General features: G+C 43.0%; 1 protein-coding gene across 1 annotated transcript in view; it reads right to left on the bottom strand.

The window, feature by feature from the left end:
* The window catches only part of atp9b (ATPase phospholipid transporting 9B), a 52,891-nt gene that overhangs the window by 36,616 nt on the left and 1,547 nt on the right, over positions 1 to 14,728 (bottom strand). Inside the window, exons 2-8 of the mRNA XM_066674506.1 lie at positions 11,973 to 12,146; positions 9,457 to 9,607; positions 7,432 to 7,545; positions 6,076 to 6,184; positions 5,284 to 5,342; positions 3,952 to 4,003; positions 2,638 to 2,732 (exon numbers count right to left, since the gene is read on the bottom strand). Coding sequence (XP_066530603.1) covers positions 2,638 to 2,732; positions 3,952 to 4,003; positions 5,284 to 5,342; positions 6,076 to 6,184; positions 7,432 to 7,545; positions 9,457 to 9,607; positions 11,973 to 12,146 — 754 coding nt within the window. The remainder of the gene's footprint in view (positions 1 to 2,637; positions 2,733 to 3,951; positions 4,004 to 5,283; positions 5,343 to 6,075; positions 6,185 to 7,431; positions 7,546 to 9,456; positions 9,608 to 11,972; positions 12,147 to 14,728) is intronic.

Genomic DNA, 14,728 nt, shown 5'->3' with positions numbered 1-14,728 from the left:
CTGATGACGCTTCCCAAGAACATGAGAACACAAGCACAGACCAGAACACGTATTGAGAAACGGCTACTGAGCACTTGCATTCAGCTGAAAAGACAATAAAGCCACTTGAGATTCATTGTGACAGGTGTGAGTGACAGGGTGAGTGTGTGAAATGCTTAGACCAGTTTCCTAACAACAAGGAAAAGGATTAATATTGTTTGCCCGTTAATTGTTTATAACATGCGTCGTGAAGGGAGAATACTAAAAAAAAAGACCTAAGCCAAGACAAGCTGATTATTTAAAAGCAAAAAAAAAAAAAAAAAGACGTCCCATCAAGGCCAAAAGAAACCTAATCTCACTGCTTCAGCGCAGCAATCCTTCAATGACTTGCTGAAATTTTAATTGTGTGATCACATTAAGTGGTTTCGGAAAGGCAAATACAAATCTGAACTGGTGATCCGGGCGGGTGTCATCTCCACTCGGATGCTAGCGAGGAGACAGAGGCTTTGACAGATTCCGGTTGTCCCTGTGGATAAAGTTACCAAGCCGAGTGTAAGGAGAATCAGATCCACGATGAGATCGAACACAAGTCGGACAAGGTGAGTGTCCCACTGTGGACAGGCCTGTGGGCCGCAGTGATACGGTTACCGCACAAACCCACAGACACGTCTCCACCCTCTATTTTCTGCTCACGAGAAAATACAGCTGTAAAAGTGATTCAATTATTGTATATAAAAAGTTGGCATTGAACCATTCATCCTTAAATGATACAACCATCAAATCAACTGATGAAATTGTGTGCACAGACCGTAACTGCTGCACCGTTTAAAGTGGAATGACAAACTGGAATTAAAAGCCAAGTCCAGCTTTCATTTCCCACCTAAAGAACTCAAAGTCAAGGTGATCATTTCGAGGCGTGATAGACACACCACACAAACTCAGAGACTGAAACCTGAGGCACCTTCTCAGCTTGTTCTCATTCACCTGCCGCACTAACATCCACTCAAGCCACGGATGAGTGCTCTCTCGGTGTGTCCTCGGCTCTTGAGACATAAGAAACATGGCCCTCTTGGATGCACGGGTTTGGTTTGTGTAAAACGAGGTCTGGTGAGAATGCTCTGTTAGTGCGGTTTGTAAAGTTGAGTGTGAATTCTGGTGCGCACCAAACAAAGTTCAGTGACCTCTGCCAATACCTAAATAAACTGATGTGGTTCATTGCAAGTATAAAAACAATATGAAACAAAGGCTAAACGAACCAAGCACAGGATGTGAAGTCAAAAGATGTGACACCAAACAAGCTGGAAGAGAACACAGCAGCAGACCTTCGCTTTGTGCAGTGGGGGAATATCTGGTGCATTTTTATACTCCTTTATACATTTCACCAACTCTCACTATGTTTCCAGTTGGTAAAATCACCACAAGGGGTAAACCACCTGCTAAGTGCATTAAGCCCAGAGTGGGGCTGGGTGCTAATGACTGGCTCGTCACAAAACACACCTCATACCTCATACCTTCATCATGTATCACCTTTCCTTTTGCTTAATTTGGTTTGATTTTAAATGCGTCAGTGTGAACACTAACCAAACCAGTAACAAAGGGCAAAAATGCATCATTTTGGTTTGTTCTGGACCAAGGGAACCGCACAACAGATATTATTTTACTATTTATATTTTTAATAAAAATCAACACAAAACTGGTTTCTCAATGGCCCGGTAATACACACATTTACAGACTGCAATAGCTGTGTATTGTTCAAATCATCATATATCTATATATCAGTATTTGTCATTTTGAAACTGAGAAACAGAAACTGTACTTGTTCAAATTTTCTCATTGTATCTTTATAGATTATGTTTTATGTTTTAATTTGGACTGAAATGACAGGAAATATAAAAATTCTTCTTAAACGACAAGAAAAACATCCAAATATCTTAAAACACACTTATAACAATCTCATGAAGAGTATTCTTAATTATATAATGTAATTAGGGTTGAGCATTAATTCAATATCAATAAATATCACAATATAAACATGTTTCAATAACAATTATATAATTTATAAACACATTTTCAGCATTCCAATATACATTATTTACAGTATCTGTCACTGACTGACGGTCATTAGAGGGCGCTGTCGTGAGTTCAGGACTCAATTTAAAGTTTAGTTTAAAAATATGAATATTGACAAAGCCAGTAAGTTTATGTTTGATGGTGATGTCATGTTTCTTGTTTGTTCCTGTAAGATTTTCAGTGAATTTTATAATGTTCATATCGATATCAGAATTATATCGTATGAACAAAATTAAGAAACATATCGTGATATACATTTTGGCCGTATCGTCCAGCCCTGAATGTAATGTTTTTATTTTTTAACTAACCATTAACGCAGTGTGTCACAGACTAGGCTTAGTTACTTATAATTAATGGGTGTGACAACATAAACATCAAACTGCTCTGTGACCGGCATTAAACACCAGCATTAAAACCATGAGAGTGCCTGGAAAACACCACCACAACATTTCCACATTAAATTTTATTAGCGGAACTAATAGCTATGATTATAAAATGGTGATCAATTACTAATAAAAAGCTCTTCCCTTCCCTGGAGATGACGGACGCTGGACGTGTGGAGCACTACTGAACGTTAAAGATACAAACCCCTAAAGCAGAAAGCCTCTGGGTGCAGGCCACAGCAACTTTCAGTTTCCAGTCTGTTTCTCCATCCAGCTGATCTGTCCTGATAAAGCACGCTCCTGGAAAACACACACAGGCGTTCACTCATTTAAATTATTATCCATATCTCTCTTACGGTTATATTACATTCACCAAAATAATGAAAACATATTTAATTAAGCAGCAAATCAAAGCATTTGGGAGATGCTCTTATCCAAGGAACTTTATATTCTTAAGTATTTTACTGATAAAACTATTTGAAGTTAAAGAACAGGTTGATTTACAAATGACTTTCATTATTTATGTGCAATTTAACCAGTTTGTATTTCATTGGTTCAATAAGGAACACGTATTTCATACAGGACGGCTTTAGACAGGTATAACCTGGTCAAAAACAAGTCAAAATACACCTTTCATTCAAAGAAACTTGTATGGATAAGGTCTTATGCTGTTTCTAATGTACGCTTACTTTAACCTTTCCTGTACTGTTCTTTTATTAACCCTCGTTACCCAATATATTTCCTAGTTTTGTTTTCTTTATTGTCCTTAGTGTTCAAACAAATCAATAAAAGTCATGAATTTCCTCCCGTTTTCTAACCGTTCTACAACACTCTGGTGATCTATATGTAGATGATTCAAGCCTCCAGGATCTGATCTATAGACAGAGACTTGACCCTCGACTGCATTGACCACAATCAAACCCCCTGACGAGGCTAAAGAGCAGCGGACGGACATCGACAAGGGCAAAGGACGGAACTGAAAGATCCCTCTTAAGGACTGGCCTACAGCCTACAACTTTGCCTATAATTGCTAAGTGATCAATAATCTCTCAGCACAGGCCTTTCAGGTCTCTACCGAATACAACGTCACACTGAGGTGGAATGTATTTTTAGTATTTCGTTTGAAACGAAGGGTGTTAATCCTGGATCACAGCTGTGAGCATTTGATGGCAGTCACAAAAATATCAGTGAGGTCCGGTCGTGGTGTTTGAGGATTGTTTCTGGATCACAAACACCACTCTAACTCATCTCAGAGGTCCATCCTCCATCCTCCACAGAGGCCTATTTTATCCCTCTAGCCCTCTCTTGGCATTGAGCACTGTGAACTTTAGGCTCATGTGCAGCTGTTCCAGAAAATCCAAAGTCACTGACTTTGTTTCTGCACATTTAAATAATTTAAAATTTAGTACACTAATATAATAAGTAGTAACTGAATAACTTTTAGACATCCCAGTGGTTAAAATGAAAAATCCAGATGCTATAATTGAATTCAACCAGTTTATAAAAGACCTGAACTCACCGGTCTTCTCTGAGGTCCTTAGGAAGATCATATCAGCAGGAACTCTCTGATTCTGTTAAAACAAAAATCACAAGGCATAAATCAATATCAATTAAACAGCAAGTTCAGAAGAGTAGAATATGCGTTGATTAATATCACAATACCATCTGTTTCACTGTGTGTCAATGGGATTCATTTCTATTTCATGCTGTGAATATGTTGAAAGGTGTTTGTTCATAAATCTCTCTGACACTTTCGTACATCTTTCATAACCACATAAAGATCAATAAACAATCATTCCAGCAAGCATCAGTTCTCATAAGAGCTTCAGTTTGCCCTGAGATCCCGAGCGGCACGTGCTGTAGTAAGCCTTTACAGATGTTCGTGAACGTTTACGCAGCAGTGCTGCTTTGTTCTCCGGCTGTGTCATGTAATAATTTAAAGGCATATCACTAATTTAGGCGGCACGGTGGCTTAGTGGTTCGCACGTTCGTCTCCCAGCGCTGGGATCTTGGGTTCAAGTCACATCTGGGTGGCGTATCCATGTTCTCCCTTTGTCTGTGTGGGTTTCCTCTGGGTGACTGTCTGTGAGGAGTGTGGTGTGTTCTCCCTGTGTCTGCGTGGGTTTCCTCTGGGTGACTGTCTGTGAGGAGTGTGGTGTGTTCTCCCTGTGTCTGCGTGGGTTTCCTCTGGGTGACTGTCTGTGAGGAGTGTGGTGTGTTCTCCCTGTGTCTGCGTGGCTTTCCTCCCACAGTCCAAAAACACGGTTAGGTGAATTGGCTTCTCTCATGACTGCCCTGGTGTGTGAGTGAATGAGTGAGTATGTGAACCCCTGGTGCCCGATGCAGTCCTCCAGGTGCACGGTCGTTCCTGGTCGAGAGGACGCTGTGTGCATTTGTCTACCACTTCTCGCCAGTGTGTGCGAGGATTGTACGTTGTGTTGATTGTAGTAAAGCGTTCTTGGGTTTCTAGAAAGGCGCTATATAAGTGTAATGTTAATGTGGTGCTGGAACAAACATTTCATTAACACGTCATTATCAAATCCGTCATATTCCTAAAGCCAGATAAACAAATCACATTCTGGACATAGTGCGTGTGCACATATGAGCACATATAGGAGCAGCATCTCAGTCATTTTAGTCCCAACTATAGCATAGGCGGCTGCTGAATAATTGAGCAAGGTCATATGCCCCACAAGCAATTAAAGAGAGGCAGGCACCATCGGCGAGAAACATGATGCACAACAAAAAAGAATGACAGGACTTCATGCGACAGATCACATGGCTTGACATTTAGCCCTATGCTGATAGCATGGACAAAGGACACGGCGGAAACGGAGAAGGGTCTAAAAACCTTTTCCACGATGATGAGGTCTCCCACTTGGATGTCTGAGCTCTTCACCTGGACTTTACCTGAGGAGGAGAGAGATCAAAAACTAGTAAATATACTGGTGAGAAAGCTTGTGAACACTGGGATCTCATTCATAAACATTTAATTATATATAAGGCCACTGCATTGAATTAAGAGCCTTTAAACTTGACATTATTTCATTTAGAACACTTTTACACTGTGCTGTTTCCACTTTAATATATGTTTAACTTATAAAACTATGTTTAACAGCCTAGGGTTGGTCCATATTCTGTTAAAAACACTGCATCATCTCATAAGTAAGGAAACACATGCACTACAGCACAAACCAGGAGAGTAAGAGTATGATTTATGGACTGAGGATACTTGGATAATGAGATGCAGACCTTCTTACTACCCTCCTACATAGTGCAGTTACATAGTGCAGTTTCTGTAGTGCTTAGCCCAGAGTAGCTGCATCATAGGCTCTATTCTTTCTATAACAGCTCAGTGAAGCATCTGTGAATTAGAAGCCGTCATGTTTAAAGTAGAAATACGTAGAAGCCACAACGAGAGATCGCTGATGGCTAAGAAGTCGCCAAGCTGTATATTTTCTTCCATGTGCAGAGCTACAGGGCTAACAGCATAGAAATAAAATAGAATCGTGAGTGCAAACCATTTAGAGGAGCACCTGAATGCCTCCTTAGATTTAAAACAGAGATGTGATGGATCAGAAACAGGGCACATCTCCTGAGGGTCTTGATATCTATCATGAAGACAGTAATGCAAAAAGGTCACCTCGGACTGTGAGCTTGCTGTAGAGCTGAGAGTTCATCTCTTTGTCTCTCCTGTAGCGGCGAACCTCATCCACGGCCTCTCGCACCATGGTGACGGCCAGCACAAAGCCCTGAGTGGCAGCAAGAACAAGAAGAGAACTGACACTCTGCTTTTCCAAACAGCTCAGAGCTCAGTTACATCATCTACATGTCTTTACAGAATCAAGGATTATAAGGATCTGGACCTTGTTCAGACACAGGGTCTCAAATCTGATCTAAGACAGATCTTCTGCAGTTTGAATCGGGATTATTATAACTCTGGGAATCAGTGTGACCATTCAGATTAGATTCAATGTGTTTTTAATCAATAAGGGATGGAGCTTCTTGCTTTCCCACCTTCGATTTACTCACACCTTTAACCTTTAGAGCCAACCGTATTCATCTGAGTTACTTGATCCTTACACTACTTTTCTTAGTCTCAGATCTTCCACTTGTGGTTTACTTGTGGTTGTAAAGTGTCGCCTGTCCATCGGGGGCAGATCTTTCAGCGTCCTGACACACGAATTCTGGACTGAGCTACAACAGAGCCTTTGTAGCATCTTCACGTCTGCTTCCTTATCTCAGTTCATCTTAAACCCCGTCCACACTGGTCCACTTTTATATAAAAACTGAGATTTGCCTCTCTCCGTTTTTGAAAATATCCCCGTCCTGACGAATACGGAAACGGCTGCATTCGCATACCTGACCTGTAGGGGGCTATAGAACTTCTTAAAAGGGAGACCTCAAAACACCACGATGCATGAGAGAAACTCGTGGTTCAATCACAACTAACTCCATACTCCCTATGTAGTGCACTATGCGAAAACTATGACTGTATTGAATCTAGATCTTAACAGTGTATAATTCAGCATCATTTATATTCATTCATATGTGTGAATCTGAAATCTAGTGCTGGCTGCGAGTACAGTGTAGTTTAATCACTACAGAGGGAGTGAGGGCCTGTTTGCATTTCAGCCAGAAGCACACGCTGTGTGTTTTCGTGTGGACGGAGGTCAAAATGCAGACCGTGTGTACGCGGCGCCAGGCTGCTGTGGTCTAGATAAATCATGTCATGTTGCTGTGCTTTCTGCTCCATTGGGCATCTCCTGATTTCTCTTAGATGTATATTTTACATTTTTCTTTATTCCTAATATGAAAAGTCACATGTTTTTGTCCCCGACCTGTGCCACTATCTGACCTTGGTAAAGATGCTATATAAATAAAAACGTATTATTATTATATCATTATTATTAATACACCTGTATAGTTACTATGAAAAAAAAAAACAACAGTGTGAGCACACAAACAAGATTTGGTCTTAGAACTGACATGAACTCACCAGTGGGGCCCAGTAGGTGTAAAGATAACCGATTTTCAGCGAAGGAACAAACTGTGAGCAGGCCACCACCAAGAAATACAAGTTGAGGAAAAACTTGAACTGCTGATACAAAACCTAAATTAAAACAAAACAAAACAACAACAACATCAAATTAGCATGTTTCAGTCTGCTCTATAAACCAGGAGAAGAAAAGAGAAGGAAAAATGTTGTTAGTTTTACACATCATAAAGGACTTCTACTGGGTTCTTTTGACTGGCTGAGTCACCAAGAGATCGCAGGTTCGAATCCAGGTGATGCCTCAACCATCCGAGGCTGGGACTTACACACTCTCCCTGGATCACAGCCTGCAGCACTGCCCAGCACAGGCGCCTGTCGACTGATGGGACAGATCTGGGCAGTTTGCATTCTCCTCCAAGATACAAAGCCGTTACATCAGGAGGAGCCCAAAATGAAGGAGCGTGCTGGACTCACGTGTCCTGGAGGAAGCATGAGTTCCTTCTGAGGTTGGGGGCACTCCGTCACAGATGGAAGTAGCCTCAAACACATGGCAAATAATTTAAGAGTTCAATGTCTTTCCCCCCCCATGACTTGATTCAACAAAGAAATACAAACAGAAATTCATTTGCAGAAGTGCGTTCTTGTACAAGGCTCAGTTCCTTAATTTCACTCGAATATAACTAAGCCACTGAGACAGGGAGAACCATAAGAAATAAACTGCTACATATTTATCATTAAAGCACTCCCCTCCTCTTCTCTTCATTCACTCACTCTTCAGATATCTGGTGTTCTCTCTGTACACGGACCCATCAGATACAGTTGGCCACCGAGCCGTACTTCAGACGAATGGCTGGTTTCCTCATGTAAAATTCATAGGACAAGCTGAAAATAAAGTTGCCAGGCGCACATACTGTATGCAAGGCTCACGATCCCTGAATAAGACATCAGCCAGCAGTCATAACACATGGGATCGCTTACACATCCAACGGAAAAAGATACGTTAGAATGCAGCAGGCTCTTCAGTTCACAGATAGTTGCACATTAACCTGATTACAAAGGGAAATCTGTTCGGCGCTGACTGGGTAGAGATTTCACTTTAAACCATCTTAAGAGTGAGGTCAGAAACAAAGCGAGTTCCCAGCGACAGATCTGCCCTTGGTTTATCAATGAATCAACAGCTGCAAACGTATCTACACCAGAGCAGAGGTATTCAACCCCCACTGAGATATTGTTGAGAAATGAATAGCTCATTAATAAATAAATTGAGGAATAAAAGTGTATAAACAAGATCCAAAAGAAACTATATTCAGTCATTCATTCGTTGTCTGTAACCCTTATCCTGTTCAGGGTCGCGGTGGGTCTGGAGAATACCCGGAATCACTGGGTGCAAGGCAGGAACACACCCTGTAGGGGGCCCTAGTCCTCACACTAACACACTCACACATTCACTCACACACTCACATATACGGACAATTTTGAGTCGCCAAACACACGTGGAAATAGGGTAAACACCACATTCCTCACAGACACTCACCCGGAATGGCTTTCCAAAGAAACAATATATACATAATTAAGTTGATTTATTTATTATTTTTTTAAATTATTATTTACCTTTCATTTGGGCAGATCTGGTCATCTATAATCAGCAGCCTACATTCCCTATACCTCATACCTGCCGCTATGTCGACTGTTTATCGTAAAATCTACTGAATCAGTAAAAAATCCATTCTATGAGAGTGGTTTAGACAGCGAATCCCCCACTGAAATTGTGAAGAGGTAAATACCTCTGATTTACATCCTACAAATGCAGACAACAACCGCAACTGCCTGTGGATGACCTGGACCAGTCAGAAGTAACCGAACTCATGTCAGCTGTGACATCTCAACCATGATCAAATATCTAAATATTCAGTGTATTTCTTTTGTTACCTGTCAGAAAGCTATGCAATTTGCAGTCCTGTTTGTGTGTGTGTGTGTATGTGTGTGTGTGGGGCACACATCATTGACTGTGACTATCTCTGTACTCACCCCTGGTATGAATGTGAGTATGTTGTACTTCTGGTTCTTGATGCCGTTTTTAGGGTATTTTTCCTCGCATTTCTCCGGGTAGCCGAGCCACACAGTCCGAGCCTTCAGCTCTTTCTTCCTCCGACAGATGTGAAGCAGACACTGACAACAGCTGGAAACATGAGGAGAAAAATAACAAAACATTCAATGGTGTCTCATTAGAATAGAGAACACACAAAAACATTTTTAAAAATTGCCTGGAGAAACATCTAAACTCAACGTCATTTAACATAATGAGACCATGGGAGGAAACTCAGACACAGGGAGAAAACACCACACTCCTCACAGACAGTCACCCGGAGGAAACCCACGCAGACACAGGGAGAACACACCACACTCCTCACAGACAGTCACCCGGAGGAAACCCACGCAGACACAGGGAGAACACACCACACTCCTCACAGAGAATCACCCGGAGGAAACCCACGCAGACACAGGGAGAACACACCACACTCCTCACAGACAATCACCCGGAGGAAACCCACGCAGACACAGGGAGAACACACCACACTCCTCACAGACAGTCACCCGGAGGAAACCCACGCAGACACAGGGAGAACACACCACACTCCTCACAGACAATCAGCCGGAGGAAACCCACGCAGACACAAGGAGAACACACCACACTCCTCACAGACGGTCACCCGGAGGAAACCCACGCAGACACAGGGAGAACACACCACACTCCTCACAGACAGTCACCCGGAGGAAACCCACACAGACACATAGAGAACACACCACACTCCTCACAGACAGTCACCTGGAGGAAACCCACGCAGACACAGAGAGAACACACCACACTCCTCACAGACAGTCACCCGGAGGAAACCCACACAGACACAGGGAGAACACACCACACTCCTCACAGACAGTCACCTGGAGGAAACCCACGCAGACACAGAGAGAACACACCACACTCCTCACAGACAGTCACCCAGAGGAAACCCACGCAGACACAAGGAGAACACACCACACTCCTCACAGACAGTCACCTGGAGGAAGCCCACGCAGACACAGGGAGAACACACCACACTCCTCACAGACAGTCACCCGGAGCGGGACTCGTACCCACAACCTCCAGGACCCTGGAGCTGTGACAGAGACACTACCTGCTGCTCCACCATGCTGTCCCTAAAAACGTTTTACAGAATTTTTTTTCAGACAGTGTAATTATTATGGGTTTATTATTAGTAGTAGTTTTGTGGAGAGATCACCCCCACCTCGCCCCCAAACTGTTCAATAAAGCCACGCACAGCTGTGTACGCTGAACTTCCACTTTTCCCTGTGAAGGTCAAACAGCCGGGTGTTGACTTTTACATCTGTTTTACATTCCACCTGAAGTGTGCCGCCCGAGAGCAGAGGCGACAGAGGAGAGCTGGGCCTCTGGATGGTGTACTCAGTCATGCTGATTGGTTCGGCTGGCATTAAAATAAATTACATACACTTTGCAAAACTACAATAATATTTGTGTTGGCCTATCTGCCCTCTGTCTGTAAGTGCCAGCGCCCTGATTCATAAGAGAGATTATTTGCTCAAATGAACGTTGTTCAAATACGTGTCCCGTTTGAATAAGCGCAGTCGTTCGGCTCGAATTATTTGTTCGTTTCATAATCCTTTGCCTAAGCACACAGAAAATTACTGGAAAGCATCAAACTGGTCAGCTGTGCGAAATCCGATTTGTTCATTAAGGAAACAAAAAAAGAGAACAGAATCAATATGCGGCTGACAGGGGAGATGCATCGCTGATAAACACGCGTGCTCCTGCAGGGTCAGTCACCCTCACTGGTCCGCAGAAACAGAACATCAGAAAAGCATGCGTCTTTTTCTGTTCTGTAATATTCAGCGAGCCAGAGTCAGGGTCTCAGGAAGTGAAACTGGACCGGGACCGCAGGCGGGTTTCACAGAAGATGAACCAGGCCTCTTTTGGCCAATGATGCGCAGCTAGGAACTCAACCAAACACATGACGGCAGCTCTGTGTATGTATTTCATGCACAGTTACCAGAGCGTCAGAGAGCGTCACAGAGGACCTGGCACACACATTACTCTCTCACACACAGACACACATGCTCTATCTACCTCTCGCTCTCTGTCTCACACTCATACGCACATACCCATACACACACACACACACAGGTGCATTCCATCGTTATCAGAACAAAACCGTCCCCATCTCAACTTTAACTGTAGGTGAAACTGTAGTGAATTAAAAGCTCATTTAGGACCTTATCTACTGGTCAATTTTTACTGATGGTAAATTTTTCTATTGGTTCATTTCTCTTGCTCAGTGTACTGTGTAATTCTGACACAATGTCAGTGGTGGTTGGCATTTTCAAATATGAAGAACTTCAGAACTGGAGATATGAGGTTTTGCTCCTCATCACTGATATGTACCAGTGCTTTTTCTAATATCCACACTTTCCCTTGAACTCAGAAGAAATGCTGGATGAGCATATTTTAAAGTATTTAATAAAAGTACCTTCCACACAGGACTTTCCAGCCTCCACAGAGGAACCAGCCCAGACCCCGGCGCCGCTGGCTGATCCTGGCCCTCGGCAGCGTCTGATAATCACTCTCATCGTTCTCAAACGCCTCCTCTGACATCATCAGGGGCATCTCGTCCAGATTGGACGTGTCGTCTTCAATCTGGTACCTGGACAGAGTGGGAGGACACGGGAGGGTACAGTGAGAACATAACACATCAGAGAGAGACACAATTAACAGGGTCAGAAGACACTGGACTATCAACGCTGTTTTTAAACATGGCTACCCCCGTGTGGTTGAACCACTGTATGGAGCACAATCTGGTTCACTTAGGGACTACAAAAGTGTCGGATTCTCTTTCTCAGGCCTTTTTCCAATGCATGGTGCCTACTCCACTGGACTCTATTCCCAAAATGTAGCCAGTGTCATCTCAGAACCATGTCTCTAACAGGAACAACAGGCTTTGGAAACCACAACAACGGTGGCGGTAACATTCAGCGGTGTTTAATCATGGTGTATTGACGTGTTGTTGTTGTTTGGGACTGAACACAGCTCCGTCATCAGTTCAGACAGATCAGTAGAGTTGGTTCCTTCCTTGTTGCAGCGTCCAGCTCTCGCTGGATTCTTTCGTCGGTCACCGATCCAAGGAGCGTTTGAACCTCTTCAAAAGACCACGGAGGAATTTTACGAGCTGCTGTCGTGAGTCGGATAAAAACAAACGTGATCTCTGCTGCAGCTGGAGATTTTACAGATGGAGAGTTGGTGCTGGACGTCTGCGTTGCGTGGCATAGAGTGACGACTCTCTCTGGACAATCAGTGCTCTGCAAGGTTTACACGCCACGGTTTAGTCCCTACTCGACTCACTCTGAACCACGGGAGAACAGCCACTAAACAAGAACCCGCTTCAATGATCAACATTTCCTAATGAAAAAGCAAAAACATTGAGAAGAGTTGAGAAGGGATGTGCAGGTACCATGCAGTGGTAAAGCACCATTAGTTACTCTTTACCGAACAATCCTATCACACACCAAGCTCAGAGAAATTAGCTAATCTTCAAAACATGTTTGGAATTAGGACAAAGAGGTGAGGAGCACAGACCTTGAGAGAAACCAAAAAAAAAAAAGCTCAGGCGATAATTTGAGAGCACTCTGCGCACACACAAACACACACACACACATATCTCCAACACCGTGTGGCAGAAAGCTATTGTGACACAGTGAGACAGGTCGAGTCTCCTGGGACTATCAGATTCCAGCCGCACATCAGCGCAGCCATTACAGCATCACCTCCACTAAAGCTCTATAGGACTGGCTTCTTTCACAGAACAACAACTCTATGAATTTCATTCCAACCATCAGATAACTACCGCAGACGCCTTTTCTTCAGCACAAACAAGAAGAGTGCAGAATTTAAAGCAAGGACTCAACATGTCAAATCACTCTGAGATGCTGGAAAGCAAGGAACATGTTTTATCTCCTGACGGGATGACATTTCTTCTAAGGAACACAGTTCTGTTTCTTAATGAAATGTCTGTGACCTGCTTTGGTCCAAATTCCACAAAGCCCCTGTGTAAACAGCCCTGTTCAGAACGCCGCTTTCAGCACCTGTTCCTTTTAATGATAATGAGCCTCACAGCAGTGAGGAGCGAGGAGCAGAAGCTCTGGTTTTAGCCGTTTACGCTCAGTTGTCTTTCTTCCCCGTTCTCGTTTTCGCACTTTTCATGCATTGCTTGTATTTATCCGCATTATCACATAAATGTGGGTCCAGCGCTGTAATTGGACAGACTCAGACGAGGGGGCGGAGCAATTCTAAAGTCTCGGCACTTGATGTAGAAGTGGAGCAGAATTAGAACGACTTGTTTTTTTAGAACGAGCTCTGGTTTTTAGCCGTTTTCACTCGGTTCTCTTTCTTCTCCGTTCTCTTTCTCTATGTGCAACATTACTTGCTGATTTCTCAGACTCTGAGAATCTGATAGGGACCAATTATCATCAGCTCAAGTTGAGTACATCACATATCCAGTTCCAGTTCTAATTCCTAATGAATAAACACACTACTGCTTCCAGTCTGTTTTTAAAATAGATACACTGTTGATATACACTACATGTCCAAATACTTTGTAGTCACCCCTTAGAATTTGAAAATTCAGCTACATTATGATGCACCTATCGTGGACACAGGGCGTGCAGTTGTGCAAACACAGCTTGAGTAATCTCCATATAAAAGCATGCAATGAATGAGACATGCAAAATAGCCCTCCTCAGCAGTGAAACTGCATCCTCTGGAGTGATGGACCTCCAGACAGTACCTCTGGGATACATTGAAGTGGAATTTGAGATCCAGATCTAATCAGCACCTGACCTCACTGCCATCAACTCCTCATCAAAATGTTCCAACATCTTACTGCAGGAAAGAGAGACAAATTGACAGTGGAATTTATTACATTTTTCAAAGACTTTGCTATAAAAAATAACCTGCAATTACAAACATCTCCCAATCAGATGACAACAATACGGCGGGACATCTTCTGTACGCAACTCAACCATTAAGAAACACTGGTGCAGTAGGAAGTGAATAATCCTGCTGGATATGCATTAATGTGTGTGGCAGGAGCAGATGGAGTGCGAGAGATTAGTCAACAGTCATAGAAGGACTAGTCCTACCATTCCAGGCGGCCTACATGTCTACAGCACAGTGTAAGGGTTACAAAGCCATAATCATCCGTTTCAGTGGATTTTCCATTGTCATCTAGAC

Source organism: Hoplias malabaricus, chromosome 6 (genome assembly GCF_029633855.1).
Source record: "Hoplias malabaricus isolate fHopMal1 chromosome 6, fHopMal1.hap1, whole genome shotgun sequence".
NCBI classification, from domain to species: Eukaryota; Metazoa; Chordata; class Actinopteri; order Characiformes; family Erythrinidae; genus Hoplias; species Hoplias malabaricus.
This window is presented reverse-complemented; position numbering and strand designations above follow the sequence as displayed.